Source organism: Pan troglodytes, chromosome 19, assembly GCF_028858775.2.
Source record: "Pan troglodytes isolate AG18354 chromosome 19, NHGRI_mPanTro3-v2.0_pri, whole genome shotgun sequence".
Classification (NCBI taxonomy): Eukaryota; Metazoa; Chordata; class Mammalia; order Primates; family Hominidae; genus Pan; species Pan troglodytes.
The window spans coordinates 94,107,198-94,130,478 of NC_072417.2; the positions used below are offsets into that span (position 1 = coordinate 94,107,198).

Genomic DNA, 23,281 nt, shown 5'->3' on the forward strand with positions numbered 1-23,281 from the left:
CTTCATCTTCTTACACTCCTGATAACTTACAAAACAAAACTTTTTTTTTTTTTTGAAACCGGGTCTCTCTCTGTCACCCAGGCTGGAGTACAGTGGCATGATCATGGCTCACTGCAAACTCTGCCTTCTGGGCTGAAGCATTCCTCCCACCTCAGCCTCCCAAGTAGGTGGGACTACAGGTGTGCACCACCACACCTGGCTAAGTTTTGTATTTTTGCTAATTTTTGTATTTTTTGTAGAGTCAGGGTCTTGCCATGTTGCCTAGGCTGGTCTTGAACTCATGAGTCCAAATAATCCTCCTGCCTCAGCCTCCCAAAGTGCTGGGATTACAGCATGAGCCACTGCGCCCCGCTCCCAGTTGTGCTTTTTATTTGTCCTTCTTGTCTTGGTGTGCTGGCCGATGCCTTCAGTGGAGTGAAGTGGGGACTGGGTGGGGAGCGGGGAGGGAGGCATCTTTGTTTCCCTTGTCCTCGCAGAGGGAGAGTTTCTGTGTTCAGTGTATGATGTTTGCCCCAGGCTTTTTGTAAAACAAAAACAATCACCATTATCGAATTAAGAAAGTTCAATTCTTAATTTGGTTTTTTAAAAAAAATTGTGACTAGATGTTGATTTGCCTCCCTTGGTTATTTGTGTGTGTGTGTGTGTGTGTGTGTGTGTTAAAGTGGTCACAGTACTTTTCTCCCTTAGGCTGGTGCTACGTTGAATGATACTGTATGACCGTCTCCTGTTACACACACCTTTCTTTTTGGATTAACCTGTGTTATGATGAATGATCTGTTTCATGCATGGCTTATTCAGTTTGCAGCCATTTTGTTTCATATATTAAATCTGTGTTCGTGAGTGAGATTGGACAGGGATTCTTCTTTGTCTTGCTGTCCTTGCCTAGGCGGAGTAATCAATAACTGTGGCCTTAGAAAATAAGCTGAGGAATGTTCCTTCTTTGTATATATACTTGAATAGTTTTTGTGATGTTTGAAGTATTTGTTGTCTGAATGTTGTGGAACTTACAAAGAAAGCTCTCTGGGTGGTATTTTGTTTGTGGAGAGTTTTTGACTTACTGATCTAGCGTCTTTCATGGTTAAAGGGTTTTTCTGTTAGCTTTGCCAACTGACTTTTGCAGGACCTTGTCCATTTCTACTAAGCTTCCCGATGTGTTGACATAAACTGGCTCACAATACCCCTTTAGAAACTCACCAGTATCAGGGGTATCTGTGAGTGAGGTGCCTTCCTTTGCTCTTGGTGCTGGGTATATGTGCCTTCTCTCTTTTCTTGTTGATTATTCCTGTGAGGAGTTTATGTACCTTTTATCAGTCTTTTCAAAGACCCAGCTTTTACCATTGTTGACCCTCCAGAGGATGGAAGGAACAGTAGGATGAATACCTTTATACTGTTCCCCTGTTGCCAATTTGACACTTTTTTTTTGTCCCCTGAACCATTTGAAAGATGCAGACATCCTGACACTAAGAACGAGGATGGCTTTCTGTATCACCACATTACCGTCAAATTGCTCAAGAAATGGAACATCAGTTCTGTGTCATTTACTATAGAGTCCATGTTTGTATTTTCCCAAGTGTTTGCAAAATGTGCACTAAATTAGTAGGCATTTTTTTACTTCTTGATTTTGTTGTGGACCCAGAATCTAATTAAGGTCCATGCATTGCATCTGTTCCTTATGCGTTTTTAGTTCCTCTTGCCTTTCATGTTATGACATTGACTTTTTAAATGACTTTTTAAAATTTAAAAATTTTGTCTTCTTTTGGGAAGTTAACATATAGTTATACATCAGTCTTTTTTTTTTTTTTTTTTTGAGGTTAAGTCTCCCTCTGTCGCCAAGGCTGGAGTACAGCGGCGTGATCTTGGCTCACTGCAGCGTCCGCCTCCTGGGTTCAAGCAATTCTTCTGCCTCAGTCTCCTGAGTAGCTGGGATTACAGGCGCCCGCCGCCACGCCCGGCTAATATTTGTATTTTCAGTAGAGACGGGGTTTCCCCATGTTGGCCAGGCTGGTCTCCTACTCGTGACCTCAAGTGATCTGCCTGCCTTGGCCTCCCAAAGTGCTGGGATTACAGGCGTGAGCCACCATGCCCGGCAGTCTTTTTTAAAATAATAGACATCATTTTTTTTAAGAGCAGTTTTAATTTTACAGAAAAATTGAGCAAGTTTATTGAGTTATATACTTCCTTCCCCTCATTTTCCTCTATTGTTAATATCTTGCTTTGGTTTGTTATGTTTTTTACAATTGGTAAACTGATAATGATGTGTTATAATTAATGATGTCCATATTTACACTAGGGCTCACTCCTAGTGATGTACATGCTGCAGATTTTGCTGAATGTGTGATTTCCTGCAACCACCGTTAGGTTGCCACACAGAGTAGTGGTGTCCTTCAAGTCCTCTGTGCGCCCCCTCATCTTCTCTCCCCTAGCATTTGGTCTTTTCCAGAATGTCCTATAGTTGGACTCATATAGTATGTAGCCTTTTCAGACAGGCTTCTCTGACTCAGTAATATACGCTTAAGACTCCTCCGTGTCTTTTTGTGGCTTGATAGCTCATTTTTTACAATTACTGAGCAATACTCTACTGTGTGAATGCAACACTGCTTCTTTATCCATTTTCCTATTCAAGGGCATTTTGGATACTCTGAACTTCTGACAATTAGGAATAAAGCTATTATTAACGTGTGCAAATTTTTGTATGGATATAAGCTTTCCATTCATTTGGGTGAATACCTGGGAATGGGTTTGGTGGATGATTCGGTTAGAGTATGCTTAGCTTTATAAGGAACTGTGAAGCTGTCTTCCAACATGTCTACGCCGTTTTGCATTCCTGCCAGCACTGAACGAGAGTATCTGTTGCTCCACATGCTCATCAGCATTTGATGTTATCAGTGTTTGGATTTTAGCCATTCTGGTGGGTATGTAGTAGGATATTATTGTTATTTCATTTTCAATTTTATAATGATGTGAAATTGGGCGTCTTTGCATGTTCTTATTTGCCGTGTTATATCTTCTTTGATGAGGTATCTCTTCAGGTTTTTTGCCCATTTTAAGAATCAGGTTGTTTTTCTTGTTGCTGAGTTTTAAGAGTTCTTTCCATATTTCAGATGCCAGTTTTTTGTTTTTGTTTTTGTTTTGAGACGGGGTTTCGCTCTTGTTGCCCAGGCTAGAGTACAATGGCGTGATCTTGGCTCACTGCAACCTCTGCCTCCTGGGTTCAAGTGATTCTCCTGCCTCAACCCCCGAAGTAGCAGGGATTACAGGCACCCGCCTCCACGCCCGGCCAATTTTGTATTTTTTTTAGTACAGGCTGATCTCAACTTCGGACCTCAAGTGATCCACCTGCCTTGGCCTCCCAAAGTGCTGGGATCATAGGCATGAGCCACCACACCCGGCCTGGATGCCAGTTCTCTATCAGATATGTGTTTCGCAAATATGTCCTCCCAGTTTGTGGCTGCTTGTTTTCTTTTCCTAGTAGTGGATGTTCGCTTTTTGACGAGTTTGGACCAGTGATCCTCCAGGATGTCCCACATTCTAGTTTAATTGCTTCGCTTTTTCACAAGTTTTTGTCAAACCAGATTAAAAAAAAGCATGATCAAACCTTGTGCTGTCCATAGTAGATGTATTTTAAATACAAAGACATATGAAGTTTGAGAGTAAAAGAAAGGGAAACGATATACTATGCCAATACTAGTCATAGAAAACCAGTGTGGCTCTATTAATCAGAGAAAATAGACTGCAAGATGAGGAGTATTATTGATGATAAAGAGGGCCATTTCCTCATGATAAACAGGCCAGTTCATGAGCCAGGCACACACCATCCTGAGTGTGCGTGCGCTTAATATCAGAGTTTCAAAGGACATGCAGCAAAATGAACAGAATTAACAGGAAAAGTATGCAAATCCATAATCATAGTTGGAGATTAGAAGATCTTCTTTTAGTAATTGATAGATTAAACTGATAGTTAAAAATTATAGACAAAATTGATAGTTAAAACAATTTTTTTTTGAGATGGAGTCTCGCTTTGGTTGCCCAGGCTGGAGTGCAGTGGTGTGATCTCGGCTCACTGCAACCTCCACCTCCTGAGTTCAAGCTATTCTCCTGCCTCAGCCTCCCAAGGAGGTGGGACTACAGGCGCCCACCACCACGCCTGGCTAACTGTTTTGTATTTTTAGTAGAGATGGGGTTTCACCATGTTGACTGGGCTGGTCTTGAACTCCTGACCTCAGGTGATCTGCCCGCCTCGGCCTCCTAAAGTGCTGGGATTACGGATGTGAGCCACCGTGCCTGGCCCTGTAATTAAAAACTTTCTTATTGAGAAAACTCTAGGCATAGTATATTTTTTCTAGTCCAATGCAAAAGCCAGTATTAATGTAAAAGACCTAGCAATATTATCAATCACCCCGACTTAATTAACATTTATACAGCCGTCCACACAACTGTAGAATATACATTCTCAAGTGCATGTGGAATGTTCACCATATGCTGAGCCATAAAGATGTCTCAATAAAGTTTGAAAGATTAAAATCATAGAGTATATTCTCTGTTCTTGAAATTCAAAATTATGGAATATCTGGAGAAGCCCCAGATACTTGGAAATGAAATACCACATGAGTCAAAGACAAAATCATAAAAGAAAATAAAAAATAATTCAAACCTAAAGATAATGAAACTATGACACCCAAATTTATAGGATTTAGGTGTAACAGTGCTTATGGAAATGTACAGCTTTAAATTCTTACACAGAAAGATACATTTTAGAAATATATTTAAAATGAAAATCTGTTTTTTTGAAACGGAGTCTCTCGCTGTGTCGCCCAGGCTGGAGTGCAGTGGTGCCATCACCACCCACTGCAACCTTTGTCTCCTGGATTCAAGCAATTCCCCTGCCTCAGCCTCCCAAGTGGCTGGGATTACAGGCGTCCACCACCGTTCCCAGCTATTTTTGTATTTTTAGTAGAGATGGGGTTTCGCCATGTTGGCCAGGCTGGTCTGAAACCCCTGACGTCAAGTGATCCTCCCGCCTTGGCCTCCCAAAATGCTGGGATTACAGGCGTGAGCTACTGTGCTCAGCCTAAAATCTAATAGTCTACCTTAAGGAAACAGAAAATGCTGAGCAAATTAAACTCAAAGCAGAAGGAAAGAAATAACAAACAGCAGAAATCAATAAAATAGAGTACAGGCAACAGAGACAACATAGCTAAAATGTGTTTTTTTTTGAAAGGATCAGTAAAAGCTGACGAATCTCTACGTAGGTAGATCAGTGAAGAAAGAGAGAAAACACTTTATCAACATCAGCAATGAAGGAGAGGATATCCCCACATATCCTATAAGCATTAAAAAGGTAAGGGAATATTATTAATTTTATATACATTTAAATACGTAATTAAATGGACAGATGCCTTAAAATACAACTTACCAAAACTGACCTAAAATGAAATAGAAAATCTGAATAGCCCTATATCAATCGGCTTCTTTCCAAGGCCATGCCAGGCATTTAATCCCTGTGAGGCCAGGGGCTTTTTATTTTGTTTACTGCTACATTCCAAGCTCTTAAGATAGTGTCTGTTACCCTAGCAGGTGTTTGGTAATTGTCAACCACATGGGTGGGTAGATGAATGGATGTTTTTATTTTTATTTTTATTTTTCAATTTTTTATTTTTCCATAGGTTATTGGGGTACAGGTGGTGTTTGGTTACATGAAGAAGTTCTTTAGTGGTAATTTGTGAGATTTTGCTGCACCCTTGTAGTCTTTTATCCCTCGCCCCCCTCCCACCCTTCTCCCCAAGTCCCCAAATTCCATTGTATCATTCTTATGCCTTTGTGTCCTCATAGCTCAGCTCCCACGTAACAGTGAAAATATACGATATTTGGTTTTCCATTCTTGAGTTACTTCACTTAAAATAATAGTCTCCAGTCTCATCCAGGTCACTGTGAATGCTGTTAATCCATTACTTTTTATGACTGAGTAGTATTCCATCATATATATATACCACATTTTCTTTATCCACTCATTGATTGATGGGCATTTGGGTTGGTTCCACGATTTTGCAATTGTGAATTGTGCTGCTATAAACATGCGTGTGCAAGTATCTTTTGTGTATAATGACTTATTTTCCTCTGGGTAAATACCCAGTAGTGGGATTGCTGGATCAAATGGTAGTTCTACTTGTAGTTCTTTCAGGAATCTCCACACTGTTTTCCATAGTGGCTGTACCAGTTTACCTTCCCACCAGCGGTGTAGAAGTGTTCCCTGATCACCACATCCACGCCAGCATCTACTGTTTTTTGATTTTTTTATTATGGCCATTCTTGCAGAGGTAAGGTGGTATCTATTGCATTGTGGTTTTGATTTGCATTTCCCTGATCATTAGTGATGTTGAGCATTTTTTCATATGTTTGTTGGCCATTTGTATATCTTCTTCTGAGAATTGTCTATTCATGTCCTTAGCCCAATTTTTGATGGGATTTTTTTTTTCTTGCTGATTTGTTTGAGTTCGTTGTAGATTTCCGGATATTAGTCTTTTGTCAGTTGTGTAGATTGTTAAGATTTTCTCTCACTCTGTGGGTTGTCTGTTTACTCTGCTGACTGTTCCTTTTGCCGTGCAAAAGGCCTTTAGTTAAATTAAGTCCCAGCTATTTATCTTTGTTTTTATTGCATTTGCTTTTGCGTTCTTGCTCATGAGATCCTTGCCTAAACCAGTCTCTAGAAGGGTTTTTCCAATGTTATCTTCTAGAATTTTTATAGTTTCAGGTCTTAGATTTAAGTCCTTGATCCATCTTGGGTTGATTTTTGTATAAAGTGAGAGATGAGGATCCAGTTTCATTCTCCTACGTGTGACTTGCCAGTTATCCCAGCACCATTTGTTGTAAAGGGTGTCTTTCCCCCACTTTATGATTTTGTTTGCTTTGTTGAAGATCAGTTGGCTGTAAGTATTTGGGTTTATTTCTGAGTTCTCTATTGTGTTCCGTTGGCCTATGTGCCTGTTTTTATACCAGTGCCATGCTGTTTTGGTGACTATGGCCTTATAGTATAGTATGAAATCAGATAATGTAATTCCTCCAGATTTGTTCTTTTTGCTTAGTCTTGCTTCGGCTATGCAGGCTCTTTTTTGGTTCCATATGAGTTTTAGAATTGTTTTTTCTAATTCTGTGAAGAATGATGGTGGTATTTTGATGGGAATTGCATTGAAATGAGTGGATATTTTTACTGAAATGTCATCTGATCACCAGGTGTGGCATGCACCCCTCTCCTTGACTCTTTAGTCCTCCTGGTGTGGTCTGTTTTTCTCCACAGCTTTTTCCCAGTCTTATGTATATTGTCTCTATGTCACCATTAAAATGTGAGTTCCAGGATAACAAGGTCTTTGTTCTATGAACCGCTTTATCATGGGTACCTAAAACCAAGCATCTCAGAACATAGGAAATGGTCATTCAATGTTCACTGCATTCTACGCTAATGTCATAAAAGCAACAGAATGATCCCTAGAGCCAAGTCTTTCTTGGTTGTATTTTCCCCCACTGTGTTATTCCATTAGTTTATCCTTTCATAGGTTTATTTTGCACATCACGTGGCATGCTACCAGAGACAGGCGCGTGTTCTTCCAGATCTAGACAGCCATAAGCTGCACTGTAGAGCATGCAGTCCTGTTGCCGAGTCTTTCAGCCTTCAGATAGGCTCCCTCCATCAAAACGAAGCCTGCAGCATTACAGATGATACACTGTCGGTACACAATGTAAGATTTAAAAACATTTAAACATGCTAGTTTTAACTATACTTTTCTTTTTGTTTAATCACCATTTATTCTGTTGCTGGTTGTTTTCTCAGCCTCAGCAGAAAACTGAGGTTCAGGCCTTAAGCAAAATCCGGGCTCAGATTTTCCCCATGCACCGCCCTCCCTTGCATTCCCCCGTCTGTGTTTCAGGCAATTAGGACTGGCAGCTGTAGCCATTGAGAATTCACGTAGCGGAACGTTTATCGGGAGAAGGATTAATCCACTACTCGAATTCTCCCGATTAGCTTCTAGACCCCGTCTGCCTTTTCTTCTTTGCAAAAGGAGAAAGGTTCTTCCCACTTGATACATTTTTTTTCTCTGCTTTTTAGAGTTCCATTATGACCAGAAGCTATTTCCACCATTTGCCGTGTACCTAGGCACAAAGCTACAAGGCTTTTCCCTCTGTGTGCAGCTCATGGTGCTGCACCCTCTCTAGGTAGGATGAGCTTTGCTCCAGGTTACCTGCCTTTCCTTAATTTACTGAACGTAAAGTTGGAGTTTTATGTGGTTTTGCATTTTTGGTTTAGGATAATTTTTAATTCTTCAGTGGTCTTCCTGTGATGTTTACAACCTAACCCCTACCCTCTGCCAAAATCATCCTCAAAGGCCATTTTTGTCTTGCGCAATGTTCTACCCTTACCCCTCCGGACATTAAATAGGGACATAAAATGGATCTTATCATGGGGAGCACAGACGGAAAGCAAAGACTGTTTTGTTCTGATTGTTGGTTATAAGTCTAGCTTAAAGCCGAATTGCATGATGATGTATTGTGATAATGTAGGGAAAATATTGGCCCCTTCAGAGAGAGAGAGAGAGGGGAGTTGTGCCAGCCCAGCCATGATGGGCAGGCGAGGTTGGAGGGCGCCTCCTGGAGAAGGCGGTGCTTGCTCGGGCTGAGTCTTACAGAAGAGAACAAAGTCAACAGTTGTCCCTGAGAGGGGACTGGAGGGGATGATCTCAGAGGAAGTAGATGATATAATAAACCAGCATGGTATTCATTGGAAACTACAAGCAGTTCTGTGCTATGGGAGCCTGGAGCCTGAATTGGGTTTAAAAAGAAAGAAGGCCAGAAAGTGTTCCAGGCTAAGGCATAGAGCACCTCGCAGACTCTTAGGGATGTGGGCTTAGATAAATCCCTTTGATGCAGTGTGAAGGCTGGCTCTGGGGAGAAAAGACTGGCTAGAGAAACTCCAGGTAGAAGGCCGTCGTATACAAGAGGCCAGTGGCGGCACCCTGAGTCAGGCTGGTGGGGCGACCCTCAGGACCTTCCTAGGACAGGTGGAGGTTGAGTTAAGAGGGAGCAGGTGAGACCTGGACTGTGACCAGGCACCAGAAGTGAGAAGAAGGAGCTTGCGGGCATTTGTTCTCAGGTTGTGAGTAGGCCTGGGGTCCATGAGTCTGGGGTCGTGAGAAGTAGGGGCAGACATGCTGCGGGCGGTTCCCAAAATACAGTTTCTAGAGCCGAGGAAGGCCAAGAGAGTGAAATCCGGGGAGCAGGAGAGGATCCCGGCAGGTGATGGGGAGGAGAATTGGGAGAAAATGGCATGGGGGAAGCCGGGAAGGGTACCTGTCAGCCCGGGGGAACAGAGATGGAATTGATATCCATTATTCCAAGGAGTCTGGCCCTTTAGCAAGAAGAGCGCTTTATATTCCAAGTGAAGCAGTCCCGTTCAAAATAAGCAGCTCCCCATTTCTGAGAAGATGCTGAGTACATCTTCTGCCAGAGAACTCAGAATGTGAATCAGAATTCTCAGCCCTATTAAAGTGGCATCCTCTCAGGGCTCGTTCCTGTAAAGCCCCTTAAGGGCACAGGCTTCCTTTAAACTCTCAGCCAGGAACTGTGGTCTCATCTGGATTTGCCGCCGCAGCTTTCCCTGGACTAAAGATGGACTTGTGGTGCCACCATTCTCAGAGGAGGGCAAAGGACAGGGGTCAGCAGATTCCTCCTCCTCCTGAAGTGGGTTCTTGAATCCATATCATCCAGAAGCAGGGGGTCGTGGCCCCGAAAGGTCAGGAGTGGGGGGAAGCGGTACTTGTGAACAGACAACTCGGGAGTATACATCACCAGTAAACCCCAGTCCCGTAAAATCCGTAAGGCTGCAAGCTTATTGTCATTGGTGGTGGTGTTTTTGGTACTTCCTCTGCCCTTCTTTTATTACAGTTAAATAATTATTCCATGAGCAATTCTAAATAAATATTATTTAATAGGATTTATTGGTTTTTTGTTTTTTTAATTGGGATTGTCATTATCAAATAGATGCCTCTTGTGTTGGTATACAGTTAATTGTTGCTTCTGTTGAAAGATGGATCATGGGCCGGGCACAGTGGCTCACGCCTGTAATCCCAACACTTTGGGAGGCCGAGGCGGGCGGATCACCTGAGGTCAGGAGTTTGAGACCAGCATGGTGAAACCCTGTCTCTACTAAAAATACCAAAAAAAAAATTAGCCATGCGTAGTGGCGGGCACCTGTTATCCCAGCTACTCAGGAGGCTGAGACAGGAGAATCACTTGAACTGGGACATGGAGGTTACAGTGAGCCGAGACCGTGCCATTGCACTCCAGCCTGGACAACAAGAGAGAAACTGTCTCAAAAAAAAAAGATGGATCATAAAGCTTTTGAAATACACTATTATCAGAAAAATACGTGATTTTTAAAAAGTGATATTTATGTCAGACCACAATTTTCATTTGTTAAAATTCTTACTTTATTCGTCTTGAGAATCTAGCAGTGTCCAAGAAAAAGTTTTATGGTAAACTTGACCTTTCTTTTCTGAGAAATTCTAGCATTTTGTGTTTGCTTACAGTAGTAGAAGGCCATTAACAAAAACTCCATTTCTTTGGGAGAAGTGCTGGGAACATGCTGGAAGCTTCCTCAGGGTACTTGGGCTTATTTTGGTAGTCATACACATGAAATGCACTTTGGGGGAGAAGGATGAAATATTTTGGTTAATCCACTGAAAAAATGAATGTTGGGGAACACAGCCAGCTTTCCTGTTATTTATTAATAGGCTTAAGATAGCCAGAAGGACATTTCTGCTAGAAAGTTATTGCCAGCTGAAAAAGAACAAGTCTTCATTATTATCCAATTTGGTATATATATATATTTCAGGTTTTTATGAAGCTAAGGGCAAAGGTCAGCTGCTTCCTATTCCTTGTGGATTGTGCTGCTGATGGGAACTTCCTTTGACTTCACAAATACAAGGGATTGGAAGTGCATTCTTTGTTATCTCATATGTAAGATGAGGCTTTTAACACGATTTTCTTTTAGTTAATTTTAAAATATTTTATTATAAAATTCATTTTTTTTCAAATGGTGCAGATAAGCATAAAATAAACAATAAAAGTTCTTCCTTTCCTTCCCTCCAAGCCTCTGTGTGGCACGTTCTTGGCATGCTGCAAAGTGCCGTCATCATCATCATCATCATCATCATCATCATTGAGTTTGGAAGAGGAAATGATAAGTTTTATTTTTCCCTTCTCAAATTTTTGAATTTGAGGTGTCACAGGCAATCAAATGAAAATAACCAACTCTCTGTAGAGGTGGTAGTTGCAGCTGAACATTTTTGGGACTTCAATGTTTAGGCAGTATTTAAAACCAGGGAGTTATATTTGATTGCCTGGGAGAAGATGTGGAATAAGAAGAATAGAATAGGCCCCTGACGATAAGTTTTTAAGGGGAGGGTGGAAGGGAGGGGTCCCAAGCTGGGAAGCTTTGGAAGAATGAGCTGAGGCAGCCAGAGACCTGGGGAGAGAGTGTGTGTTTGAGGGGAGACGGCGCATAGATGTCAGGTGGGGCAGGAATGGAAGAGACCATGGGATGCAGCATGTGAAGAGGTGACTATGTGTTCGGTAATTTCTGGAGAGCAGTTAGGATCAAAACTAGGTTTGCATTTTTAAAAAACAATTTGAAATAATTTTAAATGTACACGAGAGTTGCAGAGGCAGCACAGAGAGCTCCTGTGTGTCCTTCATCCAGCTACCCAGTGTCAACCTCTTACATGACCTCAGCACAGCGATCAAATCTAGGAAACGTATGTTGTTACAGCACTGCCAACCACACACAGCCTCCTTGGTGCCAGCAGCCTTGCCGCTGTAATCCTCTGTGTGTCTTGTGGTCCAGCCCAGGCCCCCACGCACATTGGCTGCCTTGTCCTCTGGTCCTCCCAGGCTGGGATGGTTCCTCAGCTGTTCTTGTCTTTCGTGACCATGACATTGTAAGATGCTGCTCAGGTGTTTTGGAGGATGTCCCTCACTTTGGGTTTGTCTGATGTGTTCTCATGATGAGATTGAGGATCAAAGTTTTGGGAAGAATAATGCAGATGGGTTATTCTCAGTGCATCAGGTTTGGGGGTGCGTGGTGTGTGTGATTCTTATTACTGCAGATACCAACCTTGATCACTAGGCTGAAGTGGTGCCTTGTGTGTTTCTCCAACGTGAAGTTGTTATTTTCTTCTTTATAATTCATAAGCATTTGAAGGAGATACTTTGAGAGTATGCAGATATCCTGTTTCTCCTTAAACTGCCATGCCCTAATTCTAACATTCATGTGTAATTACTATCCTGGTGTTCCAATGGTGGTGCTGTACCTCCCTATTTCCTTCCACGTTTAGTAACTGGAATTCTTCTGTATGAAAGAATTGTTGCTTCTCTTGTTGTTTATTTACTTGGTTGTTTGTTTATATCCATATGGAGCCACTAATATTTATTTTACTTTTTGGGTTATAATCCATTATTATTATCATTATTTATTTTGTTACTGAAATTGTTTCAACTTTGACCACTGACACACCTCCTAGCATTTTCTCTACCACAGCCCTGGATCAACCATTTTTCCAAGGATCTTTGGCTTTTTTGAGAGTGGTATTTAGAAACCAAGATGTGGCCTCTTTGTGTGCTCATTACTACTGGAGCATTAGTGTTACTAGGCCTAGGCCCTCTCCGTGGACTTAGCTAAGTGATGCATTTGTGTGTAGTAAGCTGTAAACACATGCATATTGATTTGCACATCTATGTACAGGTGTGGAAACTAGATTTTAATGACTGAACAGGAGGTAAGGGACTAGGGACTGGAATAGACTAATCTTTCCAGAAGTTTGGTGATACTACTGAATAACACTGTTTTTTCTAGCTTTCTCTGTAATACAATTTTTGCAATAAATACATAGAGAGCATGTGATTAGAGGAGCCTGTCTGTTGGGGAGACCTCGAAGAAAGAACAAGGCTAAGCAGGGATGTTTAGTTTCTGCAAGAGGTAACTTACGTTTGTAGATAGGAGAAGGGGGTTGCTGAAGAAAGTGTAAATCAGTGGAGTAAAGGATGAGAAATGGGGAGGTATGAGAAGATTAATTCAGGACAGAGATACAGCATTTGACTTGGCAAGCCCAAGCACTCTTCTCTGAGACGCGGGAGGGAAGGAGAGGTGAATACAAATGTGGTGGAGCTTTGAAGCTGGACATGAGAGCTGGTTCCCCTTGGAGCCTGTCTCCTGTTAAGTGAGAAGCCAGGCCATGTCCTGAGAGGTGGGGGCCATGAGTGCCAGGATGGAAGGGTCAGGAGAGAGGAGACATGGCAACCCACCCCTTCCTCATGTTTACTGCCTGGCATAGTTGGCATTTTTCTTTATGTTGAGGAAAATGCTGCTATGATCTGATTAGTAGGTGCTAAATACCCCAGTTTGTATAAAGTAGGATGGTATCTTTGCAGGGCTAATGAAATGGCCAAATCAGGTTTGGGTAAGGCCACCTGGAGATCCATGTCCTTCAGCTGATGGCAGTCTTCCTGTGTATCCCAGCTATCCACAGAGATGCTTGCGAGTTCTACCATCGCAACAGCGGCGAGGCCAGGTTCTCCCATCCCAACAGTGGTGAGGCCAGAAATTTCCAGGCTCATCACATCTACCTGCTCAGCCTGTGGTGGGTTGGAGTTGGGGTTGGAACACCCCACCTGCCCTTCCAGAGGGCGACTGTCTGCACCTGCCCAGTGTGCCCCCCGTTCCTTCCTCTGCAGTGTCAGAGCTGCTGTGCCTGGATCTGAGGAGGGGCGGTGGGAGAAGAAGCCGCCCCCGCGACACTTGCGCTTGCCTTTTCAGCTGGAGCACGGGGTGGCGGCACCGTGTCGTTCTGCCCACCTCACCCACTGGGATGCAAACTTGCTGAGGCCAGGGCTTCTTCCTGCCACGCCTTGCCACCACGCCCCTTGCCTCCCCTGGGACATGCCGTTCTCTTCTTTGTACTCGCCTGTTTGGTGTGTGAGGGGTTCTGCGTTTTGTCTTCTGCTCTGTAATTTAAAGGGATAAAACGCTCACATTTAACTTAAGCCAAAACCCACTTTCAGTCTTTCCACCAGAAATCCCTGAGATGTAGAATTGTGGGAAGCTCCTTGGAGGCTGGCGGGCTGCTGGGCTGCCCCTCTGTGGGAAGACGGCCTGCAGGCTTCAGTGGGCTGGGCTCTCCCGGCCATGGCTGCCTTGGTGGCTAACTCAGGCTGCGGCGACAGACTGGTGAGGCAGGCGGACTCTTCCCCTGATGTTTAACATAACCTGACAGATAAAGTGGATTGTAATGAAGAAATTATCTAAAACCCATTTCTATTTCTTTGTTTGAAAAGAAAACATGGCCTTGAATATGATTCTTGGAGATAAAGAAGAGACGCTTTGATTAGGAATTATTCTCTGTACTTTTAGTTTTGGGTCAAGAAGAAATGAAAACCATTGGCCACAAGCTCTTGAGTGTTCCAAGCAGCCTTCAGTGTATACAGGGGGCTTTTCAATTCTGGGCTGGCGTGGGTTGGTGCAGTCAGGATGACGGAGGAATATTCCACAGGACAACGAGGAGTGACTCTACTGTGGGCGTTGTTTCTGCCCCTGCAGCCGGGGCTGTGAGGCTGCAGGCTGCCCTTTGCTGGTTTGCAGGGGCCATAATTCTGGCCTGGAGCTTGACAAACGACCCAGGACCTCTGAGATGGGAAATGAGGTCTGCATCCCGTGTTCTAATCAGGATTCGCTATCAAAGGTCATTTTCCACACTGTGGCTTAATAGAGTTGGTTTTATATTCCCTGAGGGATACAGACTTCCAAATTGTTGCAGTCTCACTAACTGTAATGTATACAGCTCATGTTTGAAAGGAAATCGCCTCACCTCCAAGGCAGCGGTTCTCAACCAGGGAAACTTTTCCCCTCAGGGGACACTGGGACATTTGGCAATGTCCAGCAACCTGGAGATTGTCACATCTAGGTGTGGGGGTGGCTGGGTGGTGCTGCGGAAGATTGTGTGGTGCACAGGGCAGCCCCACAAGGAGCGGCGCGGCCCCAAATGGCCCTGGTGCTGAGAGCGACAGACGCCGCTCACAGAGAAGCGACCACAGAGGCCCACATCCAAGCAGGCTTCCCAGAGCAGGCGGGGCTGGGAAAGCTGTTCTGTGGCGCAGCATCCCAGTGGCTGTTACGGGGTGAAAGCCCCTATTAGAATTGAAAGTCCTGGAGCAGAGACCAACTGGGGCCATCCATGGCCCTGTGCCGTGCTGCCTCCTGGACGCACGCTAGGAGGTGGAGATGGTCCAGCCCCAGCAGGACTGGGCCACGAGGACCCTGCCGGTAACCTGGTGCTCGCCGCCCACAGATCACGGGGCGTGGAGGGAGAGACTGCCAGTGCTGTCCTAGTGCAGCAGTACCTCATGGTTATGACGGATCATCTTCCTGAACTTTGCACCTCAGACATTTAAAATGGAGATTTTGATTTTGATTTTGGCAAATGTGGAAAATAGATTTCAGCTCAAAAAGCAAGACCTGAGAACGTGGTGTGTTAAAATATCTTTCATTTCATGCCACTTTGCAGCCCTGGGACCCTCGGGGTTGTACCTAGAAGGTAGTAAAGATGACAGCAGCCCCCGTTTCACTGATGGTGGCGCAGAGGACGTTGTGAGGTGGCTGTAGGGTCAGGTGGCTGTGGGGTCAGGGCTGGGCAAGTTGTATTCAGATGCTGTTCGCTAAGCCCAGAACATTATAGGAGGTAAATAAATAGCACGCAGTGTTCTGGGGGTAAAAAGATACACCCATGTCCCAGGCTGCTGCCAAAATCCTTTCTCCTGTCAGCGTGGGGGGTGATCCTGCCCAATTAAAGGACGTCTTTTGGCCCTTCTTTCCCTTGGCAGCAGCATGAAAGTGGGTGGGGGAGGAGAGGAGCATCCTTCCCCCAACCCCTGGGGACCTGTGAGCACAGCCTGCAAGCTCCGGCTCCAGGAAGAAGCGTGCTCAAGTGCACCTCTGACCACGTCACGCTGCGAGAACGTGGACGCTGCACCTCTGACCACATCACGCTCCGAGAACCTGGACGCTGCACCTCTGACCACATGATGCTCTGAGAACGTGGACGCTGCACCTCTGACCACATCATGCTCCGAGAACGTGGACGCTGCACCTCTGACCGCATCATGCTCCGAGAACGTGGACGCTGCACCTCTGATCATGTCACACTCCAAGATCATGGACATTGCACTTCTGATCATGTCACGCTCTGAGAACATGGACGCTGCACCTCTGATCGTGTCACGCTTCAAGAACGTGAACACTGCACCTCTGACCACGTCACGCCCCGAGAACGTGGACGCTGCACCTCTGACCACATCATGCTCCGAGAACGTGGATGCTGCACCTCTGATTATGTCACACTCCAAGATCATGGACATTGCACTTCTGATCATGTCACGCTCCGAGAACATGGATGCTGCACCTCTGACCACATCATGCTCTGAGAACGTGGACGCTGCACTTCTGATCATGTCACGCTCTGAGAACATGGACACTGCACCTCTGATCATGTCACGCTTCAAGAACGTGAACACTGCACCTCTGACCACGTCACGCTCCGAGAACGTGGACGCTGCACCTCTGACCACATCATGCTCTGAGAACGTGGACGCTGCACCTCTGATCATGTCACACTCCAAGATCATAGACATTGCACTTCTGATCATGTCATGCTCCAAGAACGTGGACGCTGCACCTCTGACCATGTCGCGCTGGCCAGAATTTGGCTGCAGGACAGACTTCACTGGAAAGGAAACTGGGCCATGTGCTCAGCTACAACTGCTTTAGAAGAGAGAGAAAATCAGATATTAGCCTAGCAGTCTCTACCACACTGGCATTTTTTTTTACCAGTCAAAACATCTCATGTACAAATGCAAGTATTTCTATAGGATGGATATCTAGAAGTAGTCAGAAGGAATGTGCCTTTAAAATTTTTGTTAAGTACTTCCCAATTGCCTTCCATACAAGCTTCATTAATTTACATTCCCACCATTGATGGATGAGTGCCCTGCATCCTCCCACAATGGGGCATTATTCACATTTTATCCTGCTTTCCACTTTGCTGAATAAAAACAGAATGGATGAATGAATGGATGGGCGGATGGATGGATGGATGAATGGATGGATGGATCGATAGGTAGATAGATTCTCATTGTAATTTGCATTTCTAATAAAGAGCATGAAACTTAGAATCATTTTTGATTCATTTTTCTTCTGTGAATTGCCTGTTTGTATGTTTTGCCTGTTTGTTTTCATTTTGTCCCTTGTTGATCTGCAGCAGAAGTTTATATAGACACATCTAAAAAATTCTCTGTCATGTACTGTGTACCTCCTTTCTTCTAAAATTGCTAGTCATTGATATATGTCTTTATTAGAATTATAGATTTTTTAATCTTACTGTATCAGTCAGTCTCAAGACTTACTAGGTTTTGTGACTTGCTTAATTAAGGCCTTTCATATGCCAAAATAAATGAAAATTTTCCTGTGCTTTTACATTTAGGTTTTCAGTCCACTCTGGTGTGTGTGTGTGTGTGTGTGTGTGTGTGTGTGTGTGTGTGTAATCTCAGATAGCAAAATACCAAATGGCTGGTTAGAGTTTCCAGCATCAGTTATTGAATTGTTAATTCCTTCTTTGCAGATTTAAAATGCTGTCCTCATTAGAGTTACGTATGTGGGTCTATTTCTGGGCTCTCTCTTTTCTGTTGATTTGTTTGTCTCCCTCACTAATTCCATCCTGTAATTACCATAGATTCATAGTATCTTTAATATCTGGCAGTGTGAGTCCCTATTCATTATTCTTTATTAATTTTTTTTTTACTCTTGTGCTTTTTTTTTTTCTCTGTACTATATAATCATCTTGTTAAATTCCATGAATGGAAAAAACCCAGAAGGTATTTTGATTAGGCTTGGACTGACTTTCTGGATTCATTAGGCAAGAATTGACATCTCTAGATCCTTCAGTGGGTTTATTTACAGAGAGCATTTCCAGGTGTTCTATTATAGAGCAGTGATTATAAACAGTCCACCAAACGCGGACAGTTTTAACAACATGTTCGGCAGAGCACAGGTAGAATGGGGTCCTGCCCATGATGATGTACGTGTCTCCACACACCCCCCACACACCTGCGTCGTTGGTATACTGTATCATCATGTCTGAGATATAACTTACGTCTGAGATGTAGCTGATGTCTGAAATGTAACTTTTGTCTGCTTCTTTGCTGTGCACGGACAAAGCTTCTGCAGGCTTCCTGCCCGCCATACTTCCCCAGGCTTTGCTGGATCTGGCCTTCTGTCCCTTTCCTCTTGAGTTATAAACAATCCTGTAGGCAGTACCAGCGGCAGGATATGTGGCTTAGCTGCTAAGAAATAAACTCACTTTTACTGTGACTTTGATTTTTGCCAATTTCTGGGAATTTGATTTCTGCCACAGCTTCACTACTTACACTCTTGATGTCCAAGGAAAGGTAAATAATGAACGTGTTCTGTGGAGAAGAATTCCTTAAACATGTTAGCTTTGCGTTCGGATTGTAAGTGTTTCTCAAGTGGGATGAGAACATTCTCCTCTGCATTTACCAGAATCACTAGTGTCTGTTCAGGCGCTGAACAGTATGGTGTGTTCTGAAAAATGTTTCACTCAGCAGATTAGTGTTAGTAGGTTATTGTTCTGTGACTGAAATAAATTTATACAGCCAAACCCACTTATACCCCTTAAGTATGATCTTTCAAAAGTCATCTCAATGACAAAGTGCTTATGGACCTCTCTGAAATTAAAGGGACAGTGGCATGCAAATTGGAGGACCCGGCCAACTCTTAGAGCTCCCCTCCCTTGTAAATGATGTGTGTGTTGTGTTATATAAACCCAGAGATGTGACAGAGTTAAAGGACAAATGGAGACACGGAGTGAAGAGCACGTGTGTGAGACAGCTGTGGGTCCATGGAGGGAGGCCCCGCGGCGGGAACCGAGGCAGCCATGGGGTACATGAGGGAAGCCCCACAGTGGGAACTGAGACAGCTCTGGTTCCATGGAAGGAGGTCCCGCAGTGAAAACTGAGACAAGTTTAAGGAGTTGACCAGCAGCTGAACCCAGCGGCAGCTGCGGAGGAGCCTGGGGCTAGGGATGATGACTTTGGCAGCCACCTGGTGCGGGCGCTACTGGAGTAAAGCAGCATCAGAGGAGATGTGGAGAAGTTCAGTTTGATGGTTTTTGTTTTTTGAGACTGAGTCTCGCTCTGTCGCCCAGGCTGGAGTGCAGTGGCGCAATCTTGGCTCACTGTAACCTTCGCCTCCCGGGTTCAGGTGATTCTCCTGCCTCAGCCTCCCAAGTAGCTGGGTTTACAGGTGCCCTTCACCACTTCTGGCTAATTTTGTATTTTTAATAGAGACTGGGTTTTACCATGTTGGCCAGGCGGGTCTTGAACTCCTGACCTCAGGTGATCCACCCATCTCAGCCTCCCAAAGTGCTGGGATTCAGGTGTGAGCCACTGCGCCTGGCCAGTTTGCTGTTTTTTTATAGTTTTGTATAAAGGCTAACTCAGCGTCTCTCCAGCAACCAGGCTCAATGTGTGTGCCTTTTGTAACGTGCAATACTCACCAGCAGCCCATATTCCTGAGACGCACATGTAAGGAGCGCACTTTGTGTGTTTTCTAGAACTACACGCAGTACATCCCTCTGTCCATATATGACCTGCAGACGTGGATGGGCAGCCCGTCGATCTTCGTCTACGACTGCTCCAATGCTGGCTTGATCGTCAAGTCCTTCAAGCAGTTCGCACTACAGCGGGAGCAGGAGCTGGAGGTGAGCGCTCTGGTGCTTGGAGAGCGGTGCTGGGTTTGGTTTTGTTTTCCCTGGGGGTGGGGGTTTGGGTGGGGAGGTTGGGAGGTGTTGGACATCCTCTGAATGGAGCAGGGCTCAGAATGCCAAGGGCAGGATGGCATATTCAATGCTGTTGAGCTAGGGAGGCACTCAGCACACTTTATTTTTGAAACATAATCTTGTTCTGTTGCCCAGGCTGGAGTGCTGTGGTGCCGTCTCCAGTCACTGCAACGTCTGTCACCTGAGCCCAAGCAATCTTCCCTTCTCAGCCTCCTGAGTAGCTGAGACTACAGGTGCACGCCACGCCACCATGCCTAGCTAATTTTTGTAGTTTTTGTAGAGGTGGTGTTTCGCCATGTTTCTCAGGCTGGTCTCAAACTCCTGGGCTCAAGCAACGCGTGTGCCTCAGCCTGCGAAGTTCTGGGATTACAGGCTTGAGCACTGAGCCCGGCCTAGCACAAACCTACAGACTTATTTTTACATCTCATTTTACTCAGTGTCATTTTTAATCCAAACATTAATCGATAACATTCATAGGGTCGATTTGTGCCCCAGCAGTCTCTGCCTCCAAGATAAATGTGAAAATAAAGCAGACACATTTATTTTAGGAGAAATGGACCCACAGCTTCAGTTCCACGGTCTTCAGTTCCACCAGTGCCTTTGTTACTGCCCCGGTTTCTTTTTCTGTTGTGTTAAAAAAAAAAAAAATCCCCGAAAACCGCTAAGCTAAAATGATAGAAAACAAACGAAAACAGCTGCTGTTGTAGCGCCCACTTCAAAAAGCGGAAAGCCTGTGCACCGCTCTGCTAATGAAGAGACATTTTGCTTGGTTGTCTTAATTAATATTTGATGTTTGAATTAAACAGTGAATTCTGAGGACAAATTGAAGAGGCAGTTTCAATTAGGAGGCCTCCATCTTGTGGCCTGCACGAGAGTGTCAGAATGAAATATTCTGCAGCCTCAAGGGGGTCATGAGTTCTACTGGTTGCAGTATAGGAAATTCTCAATTTAGGAGCAAAAATGATCTTGAGTATGTTTCCTCAAGCCTTTTTGAATATATTCAATTTTAATGTATTATGTTTTCACATTTCATCAGAGAAAAATGCTGAAACAATCAGGAACAAAATTTGAAATTCTGTTTGGTAGATTTTCACATTAACATGTGTACAGTTGAATATTTTATAATTATTAATTCTTTATGTGGAACACCGCAAAAGAGTGACTGATAAGTATAATGTGGTTTATCCATGAAAAAGGATCCACATGCAACAAGTTTGTTTGTTTTGTTTTCTATGATAAAGGAAAGAAAGATCAAGGTTTGTATCATCAGATTTTTCCCTTGCTTTTAGGCATTTCATCTTGGTTTATCCAGGGGATAGGTTATCTAATGAGCATTAAGAAACTCAAAGCATTGAGAGGTAATTTATTTTTCCTTGCATCAAATAATAAATATCGCAAAAAAAAAGGTGATTTTTTACATTTATAATATGTAAATAAAAATGCCAAAGAATCCTGCCTGAGTTCTACACCAGATTTATGGGCTGGAGAGTGGTTAAGGGAAAGACCAATCCATCAGCCTCAGTTAATTAAAACATGTTAAATAGAGACCTGCTCCCCTTTCAGCAGATAGACCAGCACCTCCAGCCCATGCATAATATCAAATGCTTGCATTCCAGCGCTTTGAGCATGTGCTCCGGCAGTGCTGTGTGTGCTCTCTGTGTGTTGCCAGGGATTAATCAGCCTAAGACACTGTTCATTTCATCAAGTGTAACAGAAAAGATTCCCATGCATCTTTTTTAGGAAAAAAAAATGTTTAACTGACTCATTCCACATGAAAGAGATCAGATGAAAAATATGTTAACTGAGTTGGCAAATAGATGGCAAGGCAATGCGATACCGTATGTCTTTAATTAGCTCTGATTTTTATCTTCGTTCTTTAATTACAATGTAGATCAGTCTTGTGTGTTTCTATTACACTTACTATTATTGGCTATTGTTCACTTGGTCTCTTATATAAACAGTGGAAATTAAAATGATAAAATTAGCTCCTAGCTAATAGCTTAATGTTCATTTTAGTGATTTCACTATCTGCTAGAGAAACAGCAATCCTGTGTAGCCTGTTAGGGTTTTTCTTTTAAAATATTCTTTGCCTCTTTACAGCTGGTCAAATTCTTTGTAAATTTACAATATGTTTTAATACTTTTTATTGTATAACATGTGAGCTGAAAGAAATTGACAGGTGAATGATTTGTTCCAGGGTTTATAAAATAAACAATTGATTAAATATAATGCAAGAAAATGGTTATTTGGACCAGAAAGCCTCCAAATAATAAACATTAACACAAATATGATTGACAGAAATTTTAAGAGATGATGATCAGCTTTCATATTCTTAGTGGCACAGTGCTTGTCCTGGGACCAGGAGGTTTATTTATTGTTTACTTCTCTCTCAGAGGAGTGCTGTAAGTAGCGTAGAAGACGACTTCATCGAAGCACAGATACAGGATTGCACACACTTCAAACCATCAGAGCCAGAAAATGACATATCTGTCACTCAGTAATCCTTCTTCTATTTTTATTGTGTCATATTTCTTTGTAATTTAAAAATTAAGGATAATATTCAAGTCTCTCCGCTTTCAGTCTTCTTTTATAAATAAGTATATTTTACCAAATTAGTATATGCCATGGTTTGAAAAATCAAATAATACAGAAGGTTTATGATGAATAAAATAGTCCCTGGCCCCACGCTTTCTCTGCTGAGACTCTATGACCAAAGGCACCTCCTTCCCCTGTTTCCATTTCTAGTTCTTCTGGAGGGTGTCTCCTTCCCTGTAGATGACATGCTGAGACCACTGCTTCTTGATTTGTCGATTTTAGATTATCAGTGGGCTTTGTCTTAGGGTACAAACCAAGAACAGAGCTGCCATTAAGTTCTGTTTAAAGAAGGGAGAAACGATGTGGAAGCCTGTTAGCAAAGAAGTCAGTTACGTGTAGATTACATGCTGGTTTAAATTCCTATGTGTTATTTGTATTCAATAGTGAACTCTAAAGAGAAAATTGTAGATTGAAGAGGCTGCGTCACTCACGACGCCTTCTTGCTTTCCCTCTTATTCACTCTATTGGGTTTCTTTATACTTTGTAAACTTTGTGGTTTCAAGTAATATCCTTATGCTTTTATTTCTAGTTTTATCAGTAATAGCTCATTTCTTCCATTTTCAAGGCTCTTAGCTTCCTTGTACTTTCTTCTGCCTTTTTTCTTTTACAGCTTCTGTTATCTGCACTTTCTGCGATTGTCTTTCGTTCTCTGACCACGATTAACACCTCTGTGCTTGAGTGGAGATTGATTCTATAGGAAGACAAGCATTAAACCTTGTACCTGATTATGGCCACATAAA

General features: G+C 43.3%; 1 protein-coding gene across 6 annotated transcripts in view; it reads left to right on the forward strand.

The window, feature by feature from the left end:
* Positions 1 to 23,281, forward strand: part of RPTOR (regulatory associated protein of MTOR complex 1) — a 416,632-nt gene that overhangs the window by 164,438 nt on the left and 228,913 nt on the right. For 4 of the 6 annotated variants that reach the window (XM_024350719.2, XM_024350720.3, XM_063799999.1 and 1 more), the window contains one exon: positions 19,722 to 19,868. The exons of the other annotated variants lie outside the window; for them this stretch is intronic. In XM_024350719.2, the coding sequence (XP_024206487.1) occupies positions 19,722 to 19,868 (147 nt within the window). The remainder of the gene's footprint in view (positions 1 to 19,721; positions 19,869 to 23,281) is intronic. 6 annotated transcript variants of the gene reach the window in all.